This window comes from Erythrolamprus reginae, chromosome 10 (assembly GCF_031021105.1).
Source record: "Erythrolamprus reginae isolate rEryReg1 chromosome 10, rEryReg1.hap1, whole genome shotgun sequence".
Classification (NCBI taxonomy): Eukaryota; Metazoa; Chordata; class Lepidosauria; order Squamata; family Dipsadidae; genus Erythrolamprus; species Erythrolamprus reginae.
Genome location: NC_091959.1, coordinates 46,666,773 through 46,687,652, shown reverse-complemented (window position 1 = coordinate 46,687,652; position 20,880 = coordinate 46,666,773). Strand labels below are relative to the sequence as shown.

General features: G+C 48.9%; 1 protein-coding gene across 1 annotated transcript in view; it reads left to right on the top strand.

The window, feature by feature from the left end:
• The first annotated feature begins 11,083 nt into the window (after positions 1–11,083).
• GAS2L1 (growth arrest specific 2 like 1) overlaps positions 11,084–20,880 on the top strand; it is a 47,024-nt gene continuing 37,227 nt past the window's right edge. The window contains 2 exon segments of the mRNA XM_070763052.1: positions 11,084–11,172; positions 13,927–14,600. Of these exon segments, the coding sequence (XP_070619153.1) occupies positions 13,950–14,600 (651 nt within the window). The 5' untranslated portion in view covers positions 11,084–11,172; positions 13,927–13,949.

Below are 20,880 nucleotides of genomic sequence, written 5' to 3'. Positions count from 1 at the left end.
CTTCCTATTCTCTTCTATTCCTTTTCTCTTCTGATCTATTCTCTTCCATTCCTCTTCTTATTCTCTCCTCTTCTTTTCCTATTCTCTTCCTTTCCTCTTCTCTTCTTATTCTCATCTATTCCTTTTCTCTTCTTCCTCTTTTCCTATTCTCCATTGCATCTGGAAGGAGAGTCCAACATGGGTATTACTCCAATCTTATTGGTAGAGACTGAGTTAGAAATTTAAATATTAATTGAGCACCACCCCCTCTGCTCTTCCCATGAGCCAGTTTTAAAAACTCAGTCTAAGAGTAGAGACATGCTGAGTTTGTTCTGAGGAACTTTGAATGGTTTAACATAAAATAAAATGAATGTATAACCTGTTTAATCTGTTTCTTTGTTTTTCAGATAGCAGAAACGAAGTGGAACAGACGGCTGGGGTCTCTGCCCTCCGCGGGCAGCACCCCCAACGATCCTCCTCAGGGGTCTTGTATTCCCCCCGAGGGAACACCCCGCAGAGGAGCAGCCAGCCTGGGGTCCCTGACCTTCGAGGTCATACCAGGGCTGCGAGCCGAAGGTGGAGGGGAATGCCCCTCCACTGGGAGGCTCGGAGGCGATCCGGCTCGGCCGGCAGGGAAGCGCCTCTCAGCTGTTTAGTGCGGCAGCCGCCGCAGGCGCCGCCGAAGCCACCAGAATCGCCGCCGAGAGCTGCGGCCATCGGAGCGGCTGGGGGAGACAGCTGCCTCGCTCCCGGAGCCTTGGAGAAGGCCGGCGAGAAGGGGGCCAGAGCCCCAGAGGCTGCAGGACCCTGGGGACTTGCTCGGACGCCGGGAGGCGCGGGCGCCGCCATTTTGGGCGCGGAGTTTGGGCGTCGCGTCATTAGGCGCGAAAACGCCCCCCCCCAGGCAGCAAAAGAGCGCGAAGAGGCCAAGCAGCCCAACGCGCAGGCGCGGGCCCAGCAGGGACCCGGACGCCATTTTTGATTGACGCAGTGAGGCTGCAGTTTACCGGAGGTCAAGCTAAGAGATTTGGAGGCATAATTGGACTGTGAGTACCATGGATGACGCGGCCAAGGCCCCGATAAGCCCCGAATCCCCTCGGCCAACAAAGGATAAGGCCAAAGGGAAGGGGAAGGAGAAGGCCAAATCCTCCCATTCCCCTGCCTCCACCTCTTCCATTAAAGAGGCTGAAAAGCGCATCAAAGCGCTCGAAAAGAAGCTGGAGGCCACATTGCAAGCATCTCCAGCGGGCCTACCTCCAGCCCAGAGACAGGGACCTGACCCCATGTCGCCCCCAGCCACCTTTGGGCCTATGGGGGTTCCACCTGCAGGGGATTGGTCCCCAGATAGACAGTTTCTGTCCATCCCTCAGGCCATGCCATCCCCCAGCACTTCTTGGGCCAGACCTGGGTCAGCGGGGGCCCTTGGGGAGAAGCTCCCAGGAACCATCAGCCACCTTTACCCCCACAGCAGCTGGATTGAGATCACAGCCGGGTGCGTGGCAAAATCTGCCCCCAGATCTGCAAGACATCATAGCCAGTGCCTATTCACAAAACATGGCTATGGGGGCACAGCAGTATGGCAGGCAGCCTCTTCACCCAAAGGAATCGTGGTCAGCTCCACCCCCCCTCGGGTTTGGGGGTCCTTGTTGGAAGAGCCAGCTCATTTTGAGGACAGTGAACCAGAGTATGGCTTCTCAGAGGATGAGACAGCGCCAGAGCAGACACCCTACGGTGGGTCTATTCAAACCTACGCTATTTAAGACTCTGTTATTCAAAGCCAAGCACGTAATGAGCCTTCCTGGTTCAGAGAAGGCCACAGAGGTCACGGAGACTGGCAACACTTCGACCACACTTCTACAAGAACCTCAACCCGAGTCTGACCACTTTCCTGCCTCGGACATTTTTATAAAAGGAATCAAAAGGCCCTGGGCAGTATCCTGCAGCAGCCCAGGGAACCTACCAACCTGGAGAGGAAATTCTATACCTTCGACGAGGAGGTAGAGAATACTATTGGAATTTCCCCCAATCGACCAACCGGTCGTGACACTAGTTTCTAGCGCATTACTACCTTCAGAGACAGGCGACAGCCTGAGACCTGAAGAGAGAAAAACGGAAACGTTGCTGCGCAAGACACATCAGATGTCTGGCTGGAGTTTCAGAGCGGCTGCAGCTGCATCATTCATCAACCGGGCATCGATGTTGTGGATCCAGGAAATGCAGTCCCGCCTTGGTCCAGAGGACGGATGTCTTCGCCAGGATCTGAGTAAGCTGAGGGCGGGCGACGGAATTTTCCGCAGACGCCACTTTGCATGCGGCCAAGTTTTCCACCAGGAGCATGGCCGCAACGCTGTCTTCCCCGCCGTCTCCTGTGGCTACGGAACTGGCAGGCGGATCTCAAGTCAAAATGGCGGCTGGCATCCGGTCCTTTCCAAGGCTCAACCCTGTTCGGTGACCTGTTGGAGAAGGTCCTCGTGGAGGACAAAGACAAGAGAAAAGTCCTCCCCAGGTCCAACCGACGACAGGACTGTAGATCCACGCCATACTCGAGGCGCCAATCCTTTCGTTGGGACGCATCAACCAACCCCGGCCAAAACCAGCGCTCCTTTGCTCAGGGCCAATACAATCCACAATCCTACAGGAGTGACCGAGGTTCCTTTCAGGACAGGCCAAGGGGATATCAGCAGTCCAGAAGACCATTCCGTGGTGGCAACCAACGAGGATTTAAACGTAATTCGAAATGACTCGGCCACCTCACAGCCCTTAGGAGGCAGACTCCAGGGATTCAGCTCCACCTGGCAAACGACCTCCTCCGACAAATGGGCTGTGGCCACCGTCACACACGGACTCAAGTTGGAGTTCGTTCAGTCGCCTCCCAGTCGTTTCTTACACTGCCCGAAACTAAAAGACTTTCAGAAAAAGTTACAGCTGCGCAAGGAGATCACGCACCTGTTGGACATACAAGCCATAGAACAAGTCCCCCGGCAGGAGGAAGGCCAAGGGTTTTACTCAATGATATTCATCGTGCCCAAGGCCTCCGGGGGGGCTGCAGGGTTGATATTAAACCTGAAGCAACTGAACCTCTTCATAAGGTACCGGAGGTTCAGGATGCATTCCTTACACACTATTTTGGCTTCCGTCCGAGCACAGGACCTTTTAACGTCCATAGACCTCAAGGAGGCTTACCTGCACATTCCCCATACATCCAGAACATCGCAGGTTCCTTCGCTTCTGCTCCGAAGGGAGGCATTATCAATACAGGGCAATGCCGTTCGGCCTTTCATTGGCCCCACGCACCTTTACCAAACTGCTGGACGTGTTGACAGCCAACTTGCGAGCACGATCCATCAGATTGATGGCCTACCTGGACGACATCATCATCTTGTCCAGGTCCCAGGCAGCGGCAAAGAGAGACCTCACAGAGACCATACATACACTACAACGTCACGGCTTTACCATCAACGTAAAAAAGAGCCAGCTCACGCCCACCACCAGTTTACTTCACCTTGGTGTGGTCATAGACACTCAGACGGGCACCGTAGCGCTGTCGACAGAACGACAGGACAACATACGACGCTTGGTGTCCAGCATCCAGCGGAGACCAGTGCCCCTATCTCTACTGTCAAAGATATTAGGCACTATGGTGTCAGCGATTGGCATCGTTCCTTGGGCCAGATATCACATCAGGACATTACAATGGTTCCTGCTCCCAGCCCAGAGAACCAAGGTGAGCCATTCCCACAGACTGGTACATTTGCCACAACAAGTCAAGGATTCCTTCAGATGGTGGACATCTGCCGCGATAGCCATCGGATCTCCATTCCAGAGGCGGAACCAAGTCATCTTGACCACAGACGCCAGTCTAACAGGATGGGGTGCCCACATCGGGACCCAGATGGCTCAGGGGCTATGGAGGGCGGAAGATCTATCGCCCGTCAACATAAACTTTTTGGAATTAAGAGCAGTATTCCTAGCTCTACAGACATTTACGACTTTGGTCCAGGGAAGGCACATGTTGGTGCTCACGGACAATGTCGCGACCAGGGCCCACTTGAATCACCAAGGGGGCACACGGTCGCAACGACTCATGAGAGAGACAGAAAATCTCTTCAACTGGGCCGAAAGTCATTTGCTCTCCCTGTCAGCGGAACACATTGCGGGAGTCAGCAACACGCTGGCGGATTGGCTAAGCCGGTCTACCCTGGATCCGTCAGAATGGAGACTAGAGCCGAGCATCTTCCAACAGATGGTCGCCAGATTTGGAGCCCCATCAAGCTCCCAGAATGCTCAACTGCCAAGGTTCTACACACGGTTTCCAGAGCCCGGGGCGGAGAAGGTCAATGCTCTGCTGACACCCTGGCCACCAGGCCTACTTTACGCATTTCCACCAACGAACCTGATTCAGCGAGTGGTGGACAAAATTCTGAGGGAGAAAGCAGAGGTACTGCTGATAGCGCCTCATTGGCCCCGTCGCCCGTGGTTCTCCGATCTAGTGGCATTGTCAGTGTCAACCCCATGGAGGATTCCAGACCGGATGATATCGCTGAGCCAGGGGAGTCTACAGCATCCAGACCCACAGTGGCTCCAACTAACCGTCTGGCACTTGAGCGGCTCAGACTACAACAATTAAAATTACCTGACAAGGTCATTGATACCATACAGGCCGCAAGGCATCCTTCAACGTCTCGCATTTATCAGACGACATGGGCAGCCTTTTGCGGTTTTTGCGACAAACAGCAAGTTAACCCTAAGACGGCATCGGTGATCACTGTTCTTGAATTTTTACAAGCAGGACTTGAGCGTGGGTTAGCACCGAACACACTAAAACGTCATGTGGCGGCCCTTTCCACTATGATACCAGTGGAGGACGTAAGATCTTTGGCTTACCATCCTTGGGTGAAGGATTTCCTGCGGGGAGCATCGAACCAACATGCACCGCCAGTTCGGAGATTTCCATCGTGGGATCTCACACTAGTCCTCAGGGCTTTGTCTAAACCACCGTTTGAACCTTTGAGGTCCATATCACTACGACTATTGTCTCTTAAAACAGCCTTCCTGGTCGCGATTACGTCTGCACGAAGGGTGTCGGAACTATCCGCCTTGTCGGTAAGGCCAGATCTTTGCATTTTCCACCCGGACAGGGTGGTGCTGAGACTAGACCCGTCCTTTATACCAAAGGTAAATTCAGACTTTCACCGGAAACAGGAACTGATCCTTCCGGATTTTTGCACCCACGGTAACCACCCATCGGAGTTAAGATGGCACAAAATAGACGTGCGCCGTGCGGTCAAGATTTATGTGCGGCGAACGGAATCCTTTCGGCAAACAGAGAGATTGTTCGTCGCGTTTGCACAGGGGAAGAAGGGACTTGGAATTTCATCCACATCAATTAGCCGTTGGATCAGAGACTGTATCGCGGAGGCGTACAGGGCTCGGGGACAACCCGTACCAGCAGGAGTGACAGCTCACTCCACGAGGAGTGCGGCCACTTCAGCAGCCTGGGGCACACAGGCGTCCATAGATGACATCTGCAGAGCTGCCACGTGGGCTGCCCCTTCAACATTCATACGGCACTACAAGTTGGACTCCTTTGCTTCGGCCGAAGCAGCCTTTGGGAGACGTGTTTTACAACGAGTTTGTGTTTCTCCAACGTCCCTGACAAGAACTTCTCCCTCCCATGGGCCGTAAATCTCTGGTATATCCCATGTTGGACTCTCCTTCCAGATGCAATGGAGAAGAACCGTTGTACCTACCTGAACGGTCTTCTCAGTGCACTGGAAGGAGAGTCCAAACCCACCCAGTATGTTTAGGGGTGCAGGGACGCCGGAGTGGGCAGTTAGTCAGTTGTTTATTGTTATAATAAAATTTGGTTATCCTCTTATATGTTTTTCGTTTTTAAAACTGGCTCATGGGAAGAGCAGAGGGGGTGGTGCTCAATTAATATTTAAATTTCTAACTCAGTCTCTACCAATAAGATTGGAGTAATACCCATGTTGGACTCTCCTTCCAGTGCACTGAGAAGACCGTTCAGGTAGGTACAACGGTTCTTCTCTTCCATTCCTCTTCTTATTCTCTTCTCTTCCTCTTCTCTCTTCTTTTCTCTTCCTATTCTCTTCTATTCCTTTTCTCTTCTGATCTATTCTCTTCTATTCCTTTTCTCTCCTCTCTTCTCTTCCTCTTCTCTTTCTCTTCTCATCACCTTTAGAGATGAAACATTTTTTTTCTTCCCGAAGCTCTCAAGATATAATTCTCATGGCTTCCACACAGGGATGCAATCAATTCACACAAACACCATCTTTAATAACTTACAATTATCCTCTCTTTACTTTGAGTTGCTTTTTTTGCCCGGCCCCCAAAGGTTTGGTTTTCTAGTTCAAAGACCAAAATAAATGCTGACCAGGAGGAGGCAGTTACAAGCTCTTTCTTCCTTATTCCAATAAAATTATACAGACGTGTCCACGGAATCACCAGGGGTCGACTTTGACTTAAAGGAAACTTTACATATATGATTTTATGGTTTATAACTTGTTTGCTCTCCTGATCTTTGTTCCCTGGCCCAATGGGGCAAATGGTCATGTTTAATTTAATGTCATAAAAAATATATAACTTTGCTCTCAATGGCTTCTCACATATTTACCCCGTGCAACAGAATTTCTGCCTTGGTCCTTGAGTTGGGCGGCATATAAGGTAGATAGGTAGGTAGGTAGGTAGGTAGGTAGATAAATAGATAGATATGTTTGTTTGTTTGTTTGTTTATTGGATTTGTATGCCGCCCCTCTCTGGAGACTTGGGGTGGCTAACAGCAATAATAAGACAGCGTACAATAATAATCCAATAATAAAAACGATTAAAAACCCATTAATATAAAAAACAGACATACCATGCATAAAATTGTAAAGGCCTAGGGGGAAAGAGTATCTCAATTCCCCCATGCCTAGCGGCAGATGTGGGTTTTAAGTAGCTTACGAAAGGCAAGGAGGGTGGGGGCAATTCTAATCTCTGGGGGGAGTTGGTTCCAGAGGGCCGGGGCCGCCACAGAGAAGGCTCTTCCCCTGGGTCCCGCCAAGCGGCATTGTTTAGTTGACGGGACCCAGAGAAGACCCACTCTGTGGGACCTAACTGGTCACTGGGATTCGTGCAGCAGAAGGCGGTCCCTGAGATATTCTGGTCCGGTGCCATGAAGGGCTTTATAGGTCATAACCCACACTTTGAATTGTGACCAGAAACCGATCGGCAACCAATGCAGACTGCGGAGTGTTGGTGTAACATGGGCATATTTGGGGAAGCCCGTGATTGCTCTCGCAGCTGCATTTTGCATGATCTGAAGTTTCCGAACACTTTTCAAAGGTAGCCCCATGTAGAGAGCGTTACAGTAGTCAAGCCTCGAGGTGATGAGGGCATGAGTGACTGAGCAGTGACTCCCGGTCCAAATAGGGCCGCAACTGGTGCACCAGGCGAACCTGGGCGAACGCCCCCCTCGCCACAGCTGAAAGATGTTTCTCTAATGTGAGCTGTGGATCGAGGAGGACGCCCAAGGAGAGATAGATAGAAAGATAGATAGATAGATAGATAGATAGATAGATAGATAGATGGATAGAGATAGATAGATGGAGAGAGATAGATAGATAGATAGAGATAGATAGGTAGGTAGATAGATAGATAGATAGATAGATAGATAGATAGATAGATAGATAGATAGATAGATGGATGAGGCAGGTATTTTTAGGGAGGGAGGGAGATAGATAACATACATACATAATCGGATGGATGGATGGATGGATGGATAGATAACGCTGAATGGTTGCAGGAACTGGGCAAGGCGAGTCTACTGAAGAGAAGGACCAAGGGAGACATGATAGCTGCCTTCCAATACTTGAGGGGTTGACACAGAGAGGAAGGGGTCAAGCTATTTTCCAAAACACCTGAAGGCCAGACAAGGATAGAAGCTGACCAAGGAGAGATGAGGGAGAAATTTTCTGACAAGTGAGAACCATCAACCTTTGGAACAGAAGTTGTGAGAGCTTCATCCCTGGAGACTTTCTGACATCTGTCAGAAATGGTGTAGGGCCTCGTGCTTGGGCGGGGTGGGTGGGGGGGTGGACTAGATGGCCTACAAGGTCCCTTCCAACTCCTGTTAATCGGATAAAACCCTGGGATCAGGCTGAGTGGCTCCGTTGGTGAACTCTTTCTGATCCCTCCTGAATTGGTTGCGTCCGAGTCTGATAATTGGGGTTTTTTGTTTGCATTCTGGTTCAACGCTTTTTTGGCCAGCTGCCCTGGGACACGTTGCCCGAATTGGCCCGGCTACTTATATGGCATTAAACAAACAAAAAAAGTTCTTGCGGAACAGAGTTTTGAAAAAAAAATTATGTCTGGTTCGCTAGTTTTCAATGCTTTGCTGGCTGAGCCGTTTCCCGACCTGGCATGAAAAAAATAAATGAGGATATAGAATTTTTTTCCTCTTTTCCACCAAGGCCCCCGGCCCCCTCCCTCCCCTCCCTCTCTCTGTTTTCCTCTATTTGTGTGTCCAGTGAGAAGCAGGGGGTTTCCATAGCAATCTCCCTCTGAAGAGGAACCGAAAAGAGCTCAAACGGGTTTCTGTTTCAGCAGCAGCGGCAGCTCTGACCAGCATCCAAATCCTTTGGTCTGGAACAGGGGCGCTTGTGGACTTCAACTCCCAGAATTCCTGAGCCAAACATGCTAGCTCGGGAATTCTGGGAGTTGAAGTCCGCATGTCATAGAAGAGCCAACTTTGTGGTCTGCGGACCAGGGGTAGTCCACAAGGAAATTTTTGTGGTCCGGGGAGAAATCTTGACCCCTGCGCTGGATATTAACCCATTCCAGGAAGAAGGGAAGGGAAGGAAGAAGAGAGAAGAGACGGGAAGGAAAGGAAGAAGGGAAGGGAAGGAAGAGAGAAGGGAGGGGAGGGAAGGAGAAAGGGAAGGAAGAAGGGAAGGAAGAAGAGAGAACGGAAGGAAAGACAGGAAGGAAAGGAAGAGAAGGGAGGGGAAGGGGGAGGAGAAAGGGAAGGGCAGGGAGAAGACGAAAAGGGAGAAGGGAAAGAAGGGAAGGGAAGAAGAGATGGGAAAGAAAGGAAGGGAAGGGAGAAGGGAAGGAAGAAGGGAAGGAAAGAAAGAAAGAAGGGACAGGAAGGAAGGGAAGGAAGAAAAGGGAAAGAAAGGAAGGGAAGGAAGAAGAGAAGGAAAGAAGGGAAGGAAAGGAAGAAAGAAGGGACAGGAGGGAAGGAAGAAGAAAAGGGAAAGAAAGGAAGGGAAGGAAGAAGAGAAGGGAAGGAAAGGAAAGGAAGGAAGAAGAGAAGGGAAGGGGGGAAGGGAAGGAAGAAAGAAGGGACAGGAAGGAAGGAAGGGAAGGAAGAAGGAGGGAAGGAAAGGGAAGAGAAGGAAAGGAAGAAATTGAAGGAAAGAAGGGAAGGAAAGGAAGAGAGAAGGGGAAGGAAGGAAGGGAAGGAAGAAGAGAGGAGGGAAGGAAAGGAGGAAGAGAGAAGGAAAGGGAGAAGGAAAGGAGAGAAGGGATCTGCTTCTCTTCTCTAGAAGTTGAAATATTTGGGGGGGGGGGTTAAATGACGGTCAAAGGAAGGATGCCTGATACTGCAGGGACACCAGATTGTGTGAACGCATCCGCTGTGGGTCTCTGAACCAGGATTGAGGTCCAGACGAGGCAGAGATTAAGGACTGGGGTCAATGCATGGACCTGAGCCAAACCTGACCTTGATACAAAGGGTCTCTGAGCTTGCACAGAGTGTTTCCTTAGAATGGGTCAAGGATCTGCTTCCCTTCTTTAGGAAAAAAAACCCACGACTGTCCATCGTCAATGGACCATTCTGGAGCATCAACCGGGGCAAGGTGGCCTCTGAGCGCGTGCCGAGCGCTGTTTGCCGCGGCGGCCCGCATTGCGCAATTCCGGCTCCCCAACCAGCCCTCGCCTGGCCTGGATCGGGTCCCGCCAACCTCCCCTGCCCGACCCCGCCCGGCCGGAGCGATGCAGCGTCGGCCCGAAAGGCAGCGGGGCGTGTTCCAGCTCTTGCTCCGGATGAGATCGAGGCGCCGGGAGTGGCGGGCGGAGGCGGAGCGGCTCCGGTTCGTCCAGGACCTGCCCGGCCGGCCGCCCGCTCGCCACCTCGGGCTCCGGGCCAGGGCCACAAGGAAGGCGGGATGCCCTCGGGGCGCCGGGCGCAAAGGCGCCGCTAGGTTGGTCTTCCTCCTCCTCCTCCTCCTCCTCCTCCTCCTCCTCCTCCTCCTCCTCCTCCTCTTTTTACTCCCCCTCCTCCTCTCCTTTTCCTCCTCTTTTATCTCCTCCCCCTCTTTTTCTTCTCCTTCTCTTCCTCCTTCTCCTCCTCTCCTCCTTTTCTTCTCCTTTCCTCCTCTCCTCCTTCCTTTCATCCTCTTCTCGTCTTCCTCCTCCTCCCCACTCCCTCCTCCTCCTCCTTTTCTCCTCCTCTCCTTTTCCTCCTCTTTTACCTCCTCCCCCTCTTTCCTTCTCCTCCTTCTTTCTCCCCTTCCTCTCCTTTTCCTCTTTCGCCTCCTTTCTCCCTTCCTCCTTCTTTCTCCTCCTCTCTTCCCTCCTCCTCTTCTTCTTCCTCCTCCTCCTTTTTCCCTCCCTCCTCCTTCTTTTCTCCTCCTCCTCTTTTGCCTCCTCCTCCACCACCACCTCTTTTTTCCTTTCCTCTCCTTCTCTTCCTCCTCCTCTCCTTTTCTTCTCCTCCGTCTCCTTCTCCTTTCTCCCTCTCCTCTCCATTCCGTCTTTCGCCTCCCCCATCCTTCTTTCCCCTCCTCTCTTCCCTCCTCCTCCTCCTTCTCTCCTCCTCCTGCCAGACGGGCAGCTCCACCTCTTCCTCCGCCTGGAGCCGCGGGATCCCCGGCCAAAGGCTGGGCAGTAGCAGTAGCAGCAACAGCAGCCTGGCTGCCTCCCAGTCCGCGCCCCGAGGAGCCTCCAGGGATCTCCCCGGCCGGCTCCCCCACCTCCTCGGATCCCTCGCCAGCGCAGCGCCGCTCTTAGGATCCCGCGCAGGGGAGGAGGAGGAGGAGGAGAGCCGCGCACGTGGGCCGGGCGGAAGGGATCCGCGATGCCGGACCGACCGGGGTGATCCGTCCGACTTGCGGCGCCGGACTAAGCAGGGCATGAAGCGCGCGGAGGATTCGGCCAGCCGGCGCTGAGCGGCCCGAGATGGGCGCGCAGGTGAGTCGGGGGGCGGTGGGTCCCCCTGCGGCGCATCTTTTTCCAGCTGCGCAGCGCTTTCCCCGGGAAACTGCGGCGGCGGCGGGGATGACTTGCAGCTGGGACCGGTGCCCGCGGCAGGTCTCTTGGCCGCTCCGCTTCTCTCTGCCGGAGGGCAGGCAAGAGCGCAGGGAAGCCCGGGAACCATGGGTACTGGAGTCCCGGGAGGAGAGGGACCACGGGAGCTCTCTTGGCAGGGAAGCCCGGGAACCATGGGCATTGGAGTCCCTGGGGGATAATGGCAGGAAATCCAGGAAGCATGGGCATCTTAGTCCCTGGGGGATAATGGCAGGAAATCCAGGAAGCATGGGCATTAGAGTCCCTGGAGGAGAGACCCGCGGAGGTCTTTATTTATTTATTTATTTATTATTTAGATTTGTATGCCGCCCCTCTCCGCAGACTCCGCAGGAAAGCCAAGGAACCATGGGCATCAGAGTCTCTGGAGGATAATGACAGCAAAGCCAGGGAGCATGGGCATCGGAGTCCCTGGAGGAGAGACCCTTTGAGCTCTTCTGGCAGGAAAACCCGGAGAACCATGGGCGTTGGAGTCCCAATGACTGGAACTCCAATGCCCATGGTTCCCAGACCGTCCTGCCGCAAGACCTCCGGGGCTCTCCCCTCCAACCGCCCCTCCGCGGTCCCGAACCCGGCGACCTCCTCTGTTTTTGGCTGCCACGTTTGCTTTTTTCTGCAAAGGGCAGGTGATTCCGGAGTTGCGCCTCCGAACCGTTGCGCGCTGTCTCTCTGCCTGCCCCCCCCCCTCGTCCCCGCCTTCCCGAGGTGGACCCGATCCCCCTTTCGCCTAGCGAATGGGCCCTGGAGTCGCTGGGGGGGGGGGGTTGAAAGCCAGCTGCGGCGGAAGGCCTGGAATCCCCAGGATCGCGCGCAGTTGAGCAGAACGACGCGATCCGGATGCCGTTGGTACGGTTTAGTCGGATATTAAAGGCACTAAAGTGGGAATGCCGCCCCCTCCCCTCTTTCCCGCACCCCTCCCATCCCTTGCCTGGAGGATGCCTGCTTTCACTTTGTCCCCACCGCTCTCGATTTTGTGGCAAAGAACCTTAACCCTTCCCTGGCCGCTCTCCGAGGCCTCCTTTCCTCTTGAATTTAATGATCTTCCCCCCCACCCACCCCCACCTGAGTGAACCTCTCGGTCCTCCCCCCTCTGTACAAAGGGAGCCTTGGCAGCAGAACTGACTCAGCAGCCAAAAACACAGAGAGACAGAGACAGAGAAAGAAAGAGAGACAGAGAGAGAGAGAGAGACAGAGAGACAGAGAGAGAAAGAGAGAGAGAGAGAAAGAGAGAGAGAGAGAGAGACAGAGAGAGAGAGACAGAGAGAGAGACAGAGAAAGAGAGAGAGAGAAAGAGAGACAGAGAGACACAGAGAGAGAGAGAGAGAGAGAGAGAGAGAGAGAGAGAGAGAGAGAGAGAGAGAGAGAGAGAGAAAGAGAGAAGAGAGAGAGAGAGAGAAAGAGAGACAGAGAGAGAAAGAGAGAGAAAGAGAGAGAGAGAGACAGAGAAAGAGAGAGAGAGAGACAGAGAGACAGAGAGACAGAGAGAGACAGAGAGACAGAGAGACAGAGAGAGACAGAGAGAGAGAGAGAAACAGAGAGAGAAACAGAGAGAGAAAAGAGAGAGAGAGAGAGAAGTCTCAAATCTATAGGGATTAATATAAAACAGGCTCCTGAAGTTGCAGATAAACATTTGAGTCATCCTTTAGATTCGATTTGATTCAAATCGAATTGAATCAAATCAAATCAAACATAGAAACATAGAAGATTGACAGCAGAGAAAGACCTCCTGGTCCATCTAGTCTGTCCTTATACTATTTCCTGTATTTTATTTTAGAATGGATATATGCTTATCCCAGGCATGTTTCAGTTCGGTTCCTGTGGATTGATCAACCATGTCTGCTGGAAGTTTGTTCCAAGCATCTACTACTCTTTCCATGAAATAATATTTTCTCATGTTGCTTCTGATCTTTCCCCCAACTAACCTCAGATTGTGCCCCCTTATCCTTGTGTTCACTTTCCTATTAAAAACACTTCCCTCCTGAACCTTGTTTTTTACCATTTAACCTATTTAAATGTTTCGATCATGTCCCCCCTTTCCCTTCTGTCCTTAAGACTCTACAGATTGAGTTCATTAAGTATTTCCTGTTAGGTTTTGTGCTTAAGACCTTCCACCATTTTTGTAGCCCGTCTTTGGACCCGTTCAATTTGATCCATATCTTTTTGTAGGTAAAGTCTCCAGAACTGGACAGAGTATTATTCCAAATGTGGTCTCACCAGCAGCCTATACAGCGGGATCACAATCTCCCTCTTCCTGCTTGTTACACCCCTAGCTATGCAGCCAAGCATTCTACTCGCTTTCCCTACCGCCTGACCGCACTGTTCACCCATTTGGAGACTGTCGGAAATCACAGCCCCTAAATCCTTCTCTTCTGAAGTTTTTGCTAACACAGAACTGCCAATACAATACTCAGATTGAGGATTCCTTTTCCCCAAGTGCATTATTTTACATTTGGAAACATTAAACTGCAGTTTCCATTGCTTTGACCATTTATCTAGTAAAGCTAAATCATTTGCCATATTACAGGGATATTACTTGGTTTCCCTGCCGCCTGACTGCACTGTTCACCGATTTGGAGACTGTCAGAAATCATGACCCCTAAATCCTTCTCTTCGTCTTCTCCCTTCCTCTCTCCCCAACAGTGACCACACCAAGACCCTGAACAATGGCTGACACTAGCAACATCCAGTCGGCGGCTTCTAAGAGCATCCGTCCCTTCCGTTCCAGCGAGGACTACCTCTACGCCATGAAGGAGGACCTGGCGGAGTGGCTGAACACCCTCTACGATCTGGATATCCAGGTGGAGAACTTCATGGAGGCCCTGGAGACGGGCTACGGCCTCTGCCAGCATGCCAACAACGTCAACCGCATCGCTGCGGAGTTCCAGCAGTCGGACCCGGAAGCCGCTTCTCGCATGAGGATCCCTCAGAAGGAGGTGGTCTTCCAAGCCAAGAACGTGGTCCCGGGCTCTTTCATCGCACGGGACAACGTCTCCAACTTCATCCAGTGGTGCCGCCAAGAGCTGGGCATCCAGGACGTGGTGATGTTTGAAACCAACGACTTGGTCCTGAAGAAGAACGAGAAGAACGTGGTCCTTTGCCTGCTGGAGGTGGCCAGGAAGGGCTCCAAGTTCGGCATGCTGGCGCCCATGCTCATCCAGATGGAGGAGGAGATTGAGGAGGAGATACGGGACCAGGTGGCCTGCGGGGAGGCGAAGACAGAGAGGGCGGCCCAGGATTCGGGGCCCAAGTCTCCCGCATACCTGAGCAAAACGCAACGGATAGCCTTGTGTGATCTCAAGAATCTGGATGAGCTGGTGAGTTCTGGCACTTGGTCGGGCCTTGGGTTTGGTTGATTGAGTGTAGTCGCATCTTATCCCTTCCTCCAACTTCTCCAGGTAGCATTTCAAGCTTCCTCTGTCGTTCAAGAGGGTCATAGAATAGAGTAGAGTAGAGTAGAGTAGAGTAGAGTAGAGTAGAGTAGAGTAGAGTAGAGTAGAGTAGAGTACAGCAGGGTAGAATAGAGCAGTGTTTCCCAACCTTGGAAACTTGAAGATATTTGGACTTCAACTCCCAGAATTCCCCAGCCAGCAAATGCGGGCTGGGGAATTCTGGGAGTTGAAGTCCAGCTACCTTCAAGTTTCCAAGGTTGGGAAACACTGGAATAGAGAATAGAATATAGAATAGAAAAGAATATAATATAATTAAAATAATAGAAATAGAAAGGATAGATTAGAACAGAATAGAAAACAGAATAGAAAAAATAGGGAATATAATAGAATATAGAATAGAGCAGAGCAGAGTAGGGTAGAATATAGAATATAGAATAGAATACAATTGAATACAATTGAAATAATAGAAATAGAAAGGATAGAATACAACAGAATAGAAAATAGAATAGAAAAAATAGGGAATAGAATGGAATAGAGTAGAGCAGAGCAGAATATAGAATATAGAATATAGAATATAGAATACAATACAATTGAATACAAATGAAATAATAGAAATAGAAAGGATAGAATAGAACAGAATAGAAAATAGAATAGAATAGAGTAGAGTAGAGTAGAGTAGAATAGAATAGAATAGAATAGGGGGTTAGGTGAGGATATCACAGAATCAGATAGTGAGCTCTATGCATCTAACTACTCACTTACTAAAGTTGTATTTCCTGCAGTCGACTTTCTCTTTGAGGGATGCTGTTCTTGGATTTGGGGGCAAATGGGATAGTACCAGACTTAGCTTTAAAGTTGTTTAGAGCTTTAATTGTTCTGCTGAATGCTTTTCAAGTTGTGGTTTGGAGTCTCTTTAAATATTTAGTCCGGTCAACATTTGATGCGTTTCTTTCCAAAGTGCGTTACTTTTTGTCTGTCTTTCTCTTGTGTGATCTTTGCGCCTTTTTATTTATCCGTTTATTTAGTTATTTGTTTGTTTTGTCAAGTACGTATTGGTGGTATACAAAGACATAATAATATTTATATACAGGATACTACTAAAAGAGAAACATTAGGACAGGGGACAGAAGGCACGCTGGTGCACTTATGCACGCCCCTTACTGACCTCTTAGGAATAGGGAGAGGTCAGCAGTGGAAAGTCTAAGAATACTTCCAGACTACTACAGAGTCAGGAAGTGAGTTCCATGCATCAACCACTTGGTTACTGAAGTCGTATTTCCTGCAGCCAAGTTTGGAGCGGTTTACTTTAACTGTGTACCTGTTGTGTGCTCGTGTGTTGTTGTAGTTGAAGCTGAAGTAGGAAGGACATTGTAGCAGATGATTTTATGGGCGACACTTAGGTCGTATTTAAGGCGACGTAGTTCCAAGCTTTCTAAACCTAGGATTGTACGTCTACGTGCATAGGGTATTCCGTTGCGAGTGGAGGAGTGGAGTTGCGTTTAGAGCAGTTTAATTGAAGTTTGTATTTGCGTGCTCGAGTGTTGTTGTGGTTGAAGCTGAAGTATTCGTTGACAGAAAGCACGTTGTGTTGTGGTTAGCTCTGGCCCAGCTCCTGCCCCAAGGACTGTGGATGTGGGGGAGACATCCACATGCCGCAGGCCTCTTTTGCCCCCGGTGGAATCTGATGATGAAGGCTCCTCTGACCAAAAAGACATGAGTGACAGGGAGGAGGAGAGTGTGGCAGACAGCTCAGAAGGAGATCAATTATCTAGCTCCTCCTTGGATTCAGAACAAGAGTTAATGATACAGCCACGCATGCGGAGAGCGATGCATAGGCAACAACAACTGAGAGATTATTATCAAAGAAAATGAGGCCACCTGTGGTTGGGTGGGGCTGTTGTCATTAGTGAGGCTGCTATAAATAGCAGCCTGTGGGTTTGGCCATTGTGGAGGATTATCTGATCCTTGTGTTTCGTGACTGCTTTACTGACTTTGACCTTTTGTGTGCTGATTTTTCCCCGCTTTGAAACTAAACCACAGCAAAGTATGTTTCACTTTGTGAAAGAAGAAGGACTGTGAATTACCTCACAGCTGCAAGCTAAGTATCACAGAACTGATAAGGGACTTGTACAAATTACCAGTTTGTTTGGAGACGAGTGCTCTTTGCTATACCAAAAGAGGGCTTGGTTTAAGTGAATTTTCATTATAAAGAACATTGTTTTGAATTTTCAAATGTGTATGTGTCTGAAATTTGTACCTGTGCATTTTTGGGAGGATTCTACCAGAGAGCCCGATAGAACACGTTGTAGCAGATGATTTCATGGGCTATGCTTAGATTTGCAGACTCCTTAAAATCTTTCTCCACCCTATGTTTAAATAACCCTATTCATATAAATAACCTTCTCTACATGCATTTATTTTGCCGGTGCAAATCGTTCTTTTATTCCGTCTTTTAAAGTAGGTTACTATGATTGACAGCTGACAATGGGCCAGAGTTAGCCCCCTGCTCATGGGCTCATTAATTCAATTGGGACTCAATAGTGTCAACCCCTAACCCCCAACATTTCTCCCTTAGACTCTCCATGATTGACCTCTCCAGGTTCCTAAGAGGCCAGTAAGGGGAGTCAATAAGTGCACTGGTGTGCCTTTCGTCCCCTGTCCAATTGTCTTTCCTTTCTCTCACTTATCATATATATTCTCTTTCTTTCATATATCCTCTCCTCTAAGTTCACTTTACCCTTATATATATTACTACATGTCTATTTTTCTTCCTATGTATTTGTGTATTGGACAAAGGAATAAATAAATTAATTAAAAGAAAGAATTGGGAGACAGAAATTAGACAAACCCAGAAAGGCATTCTTAGTTATAAAGTTTTATGGGACAACCAGCCAAACAACACCAGTGGCCTGTGAACGGACTCATTATTTAGCAACATGAATAAATGAACGCAAGCCAAATTCAGCATATTGTAAAGTCTTAGACTTTTCCTGGTCCTTGTTTTGCCTCTCCGTCCATCTAGTCACACCTGTCATTTGCCTAGCTTTGCTAATGAAGGAAGCCACTCCAAAAAATAAAACATAGAAACATAGAAGACTGACAGCAGAAAAAGACCTCCTGCTCCATCTAGTCTGCCCTTATACTATTTCCTGTACTTTATCTTAGGATGGATCTATGTTTATCCCAGGCATGTTTAAATTCGGTTACTGTGGATTGACCAACCACGTCTGCTGGAAGTTTGTTCCAAGGATCTGCTACTCTTTCAGTGAAATAATACTTTCTCACGTTGCTTTTGATCTTTCCCCCAACTAACTTCAGATTGTGTCCCCTTGTTCTTGGGTTCACTTTCCTATTAAAAACACTTCCCTCCTGGACCTTATTTAACCCTTTACCATATTTAAATGTTTCGATCATGTCCCCCCTTTTCCTTCTGTCCTCCAGACTATACAGATGGAGTTCATGAAGTCTTTCCTGATACGTTTTATGCTTAAGACCTTCCACCATTCTTGTAGCCCATCTTTGGACCCGTTCAATTTTGTCAATATCTTTTTGTAGGTGAGGTCTCCAGAACTGGACAGAGTATTCCAAATGTGGTCTCACCAGCGCTCTATATAAGGGGATCACAATCTCCCTCTTCCTGCTTGTTATACCTCTAGCTATGCAGCCAAGCATCCTACTTGCTTTTCCTACTGCCCGACCACAGTGCTCACCCATTTTGAGACTGTCAGAAATCACTACCCCTCAATCCTTCTCTTCCTCTTTATAAGGAAAATTGAGGAAAGGATAGATACAGATTAACAGAGTTGTAAGGTCATCTAGTCCAACCCTCCACCCAAGCAGGAGAGAGACCCTATACCATTTTTGACAAATGGCAGTTCAATCTCTTCTTGAAAGGCTCCAGTGATGGACTACTTTAGCTTCAACCGCAACAACACAAGAGCACACATAGAAACATAGAAACATAGAAACATAGAAGACTGACGGCAGAAAAAGACCCCATGGTCCATCTAGTCTGCCCTTTTACTATTTCCTGTATTTTATCTTACAATGGATATATGTTTATCCCAGGCATGTTTAAATTCGGTTACTGTGGATTTACCAACCACGTCTGCTGGAAGTTTGTTCCAAGGATCTACTACTCTTTCAGTAAAATAATACTTTCTCATGTTGCTTTTGATCTTTCCCCCAACTAACTTCAGATTGTGTCCCCTTGTTCTTGGGTTCACTTTCCTATTAAAAACACTTCCCTCCTGGACCTTATTTAACCCTTTACCATATTTAAATGTTTCGATCATGTCCCCCCTTTTCCTTCTGTCCTCCAGACTATACAGATGGAGTTCATGAAGTCTTTCCTGATACGTTTTATGCTTAAGACCTTCCACCATTCTTGTAGCCCGTCTTTGGACCCGTTCAATTTTGTCAATATCTTTTTGTAGGTGAGGTCTCCAGAACTGAACACAGTACTCCAAATGTGGTCTCACCAGCGCTCTATATAAGGGGATCACACTCTCCCTCTTCCTGCTTGTTATACCTCTAGCTATGCAGCCAAGCATCCACAACCGATTTAAACTTAATATTAACCGCTTCAAACTTGACTGTAAGAAATATGACTTCAGTAACCAAGCTGTTGAAGCGTGGAACCCATTACCAGACTCTATGGTATCATCCCCAAACCCCCAACACTTTACCCTTAGATTATCCACGGTTGACCTCTCCAGATTCCTAAGAGGTCAGTAAGGGGCGTACATAATGAAGGTTATAGAGGAGATACTCATAGTAAAATATATCTAAGAAAGAATAGAAGAGAAGATATAGGAATAAAACATATCAATGAAAGAATAGAAGAAGAGATATAGGAATAGAAGAAAGGTATAGGAGATATAGGAGAGCAATAGGACTGTTCTGTCAGGCTCTCTGGTAGACTCTTCCCAAAAATTCACAGGTACAAATTTCAAAACAATGTTCTTTATAATGAAAATTCACTTAAACTAAGCCCTCTTTTGGTATAGCAAAGAGCACACGTCTCCAAACAATCTGGTAATTTATACAAGTCCCTTATCAGTTCTGTAATACTTAGCTTGCAGCTGTGAGGCAATTCACAGTCCTTCTTCTTTCACAAAGTGAAACACACTTTGCCCTGGTTTAGTTTCAAAGCGGGGAAAAATCAGCACACAAAAGGTCAAAGTCAGTAAAGCAGTCATGAAACACAAGGATCAGATAATCCTCCACAATGGCCAAACCCACAGGCTGCTATTTATAGCAGCCTCACTAATGACCACAGCCCCACCCAACCACAGGTGGCCTCATTTTCTTTGATAATAATCTCTCAGTTGTTGTTGCTATGCATCGCTCTCCGCATGGCTGTATCATTAACTCTTGTTCTGAATCCAAGGAGGAGCTAGATAATTGATCTCCTTCTGAGCTGTCTGCCACACTCTCCTCCTCCCTGTCACTCATGTCTTCTTGGTCAGAGGAGCCTTCATCAGCAGATTCCACTGGGGGGCAAAACAGGCCTGCAGCATGTGGATGTCTCTCCCACATCCACAGTCCTTGGGGCAGGAGCTGGGCCAGAGCTAACCACAACAAGGACAGGGGACGGAAGGCACTCTAGTGCACTTATAAACTATAAAGTAGACATACCCAACCGTTCTTCGTATGTTTGAGCCTCCAGTCCCCTAATCATCTTTGCCGCTCTTCTCTGCACTCTTTCTAGAGTCTCAACATTATTTTTTATAATGTGGTGACCAAAACTGGACACCGTACTCTAGCTGTAGGTCTTAAGAAATTAGAGCTAGGGGAAAATTAGTCTCTTCTGTAGCACAGAAAATACTTACTGTTCCTTCTAAATCCTGCCCTGTGTCTTTGATTGAAAAGCTATGTATTTATTGCGGTTCTATTTTATTTGTGTAGGGTTCCCTTTCTTTTATTTTTTGTGGCAGTTTTGCTGCTTTTAAACCATAAGTTGTTTTGGCCTCTGGAGAACATGTTGGTCTGATGTTTTCCATCACCAAGATGTCACTTTTCCATCTTCTTCTCCACCCATGTCAACAAGCAGACCTCCAGCCCCATAATTTTGAGACTGAAATAGCAGAGAAGAGAAGAGCCATTCAGTAGTGATTCTCCATGTCCCTGCGTAGCTGAAAGGCAAATGTATTATAAGAGGAGGAAGATGGAAAAAGGAGAAACAAACCAAGACCAAAAAAAT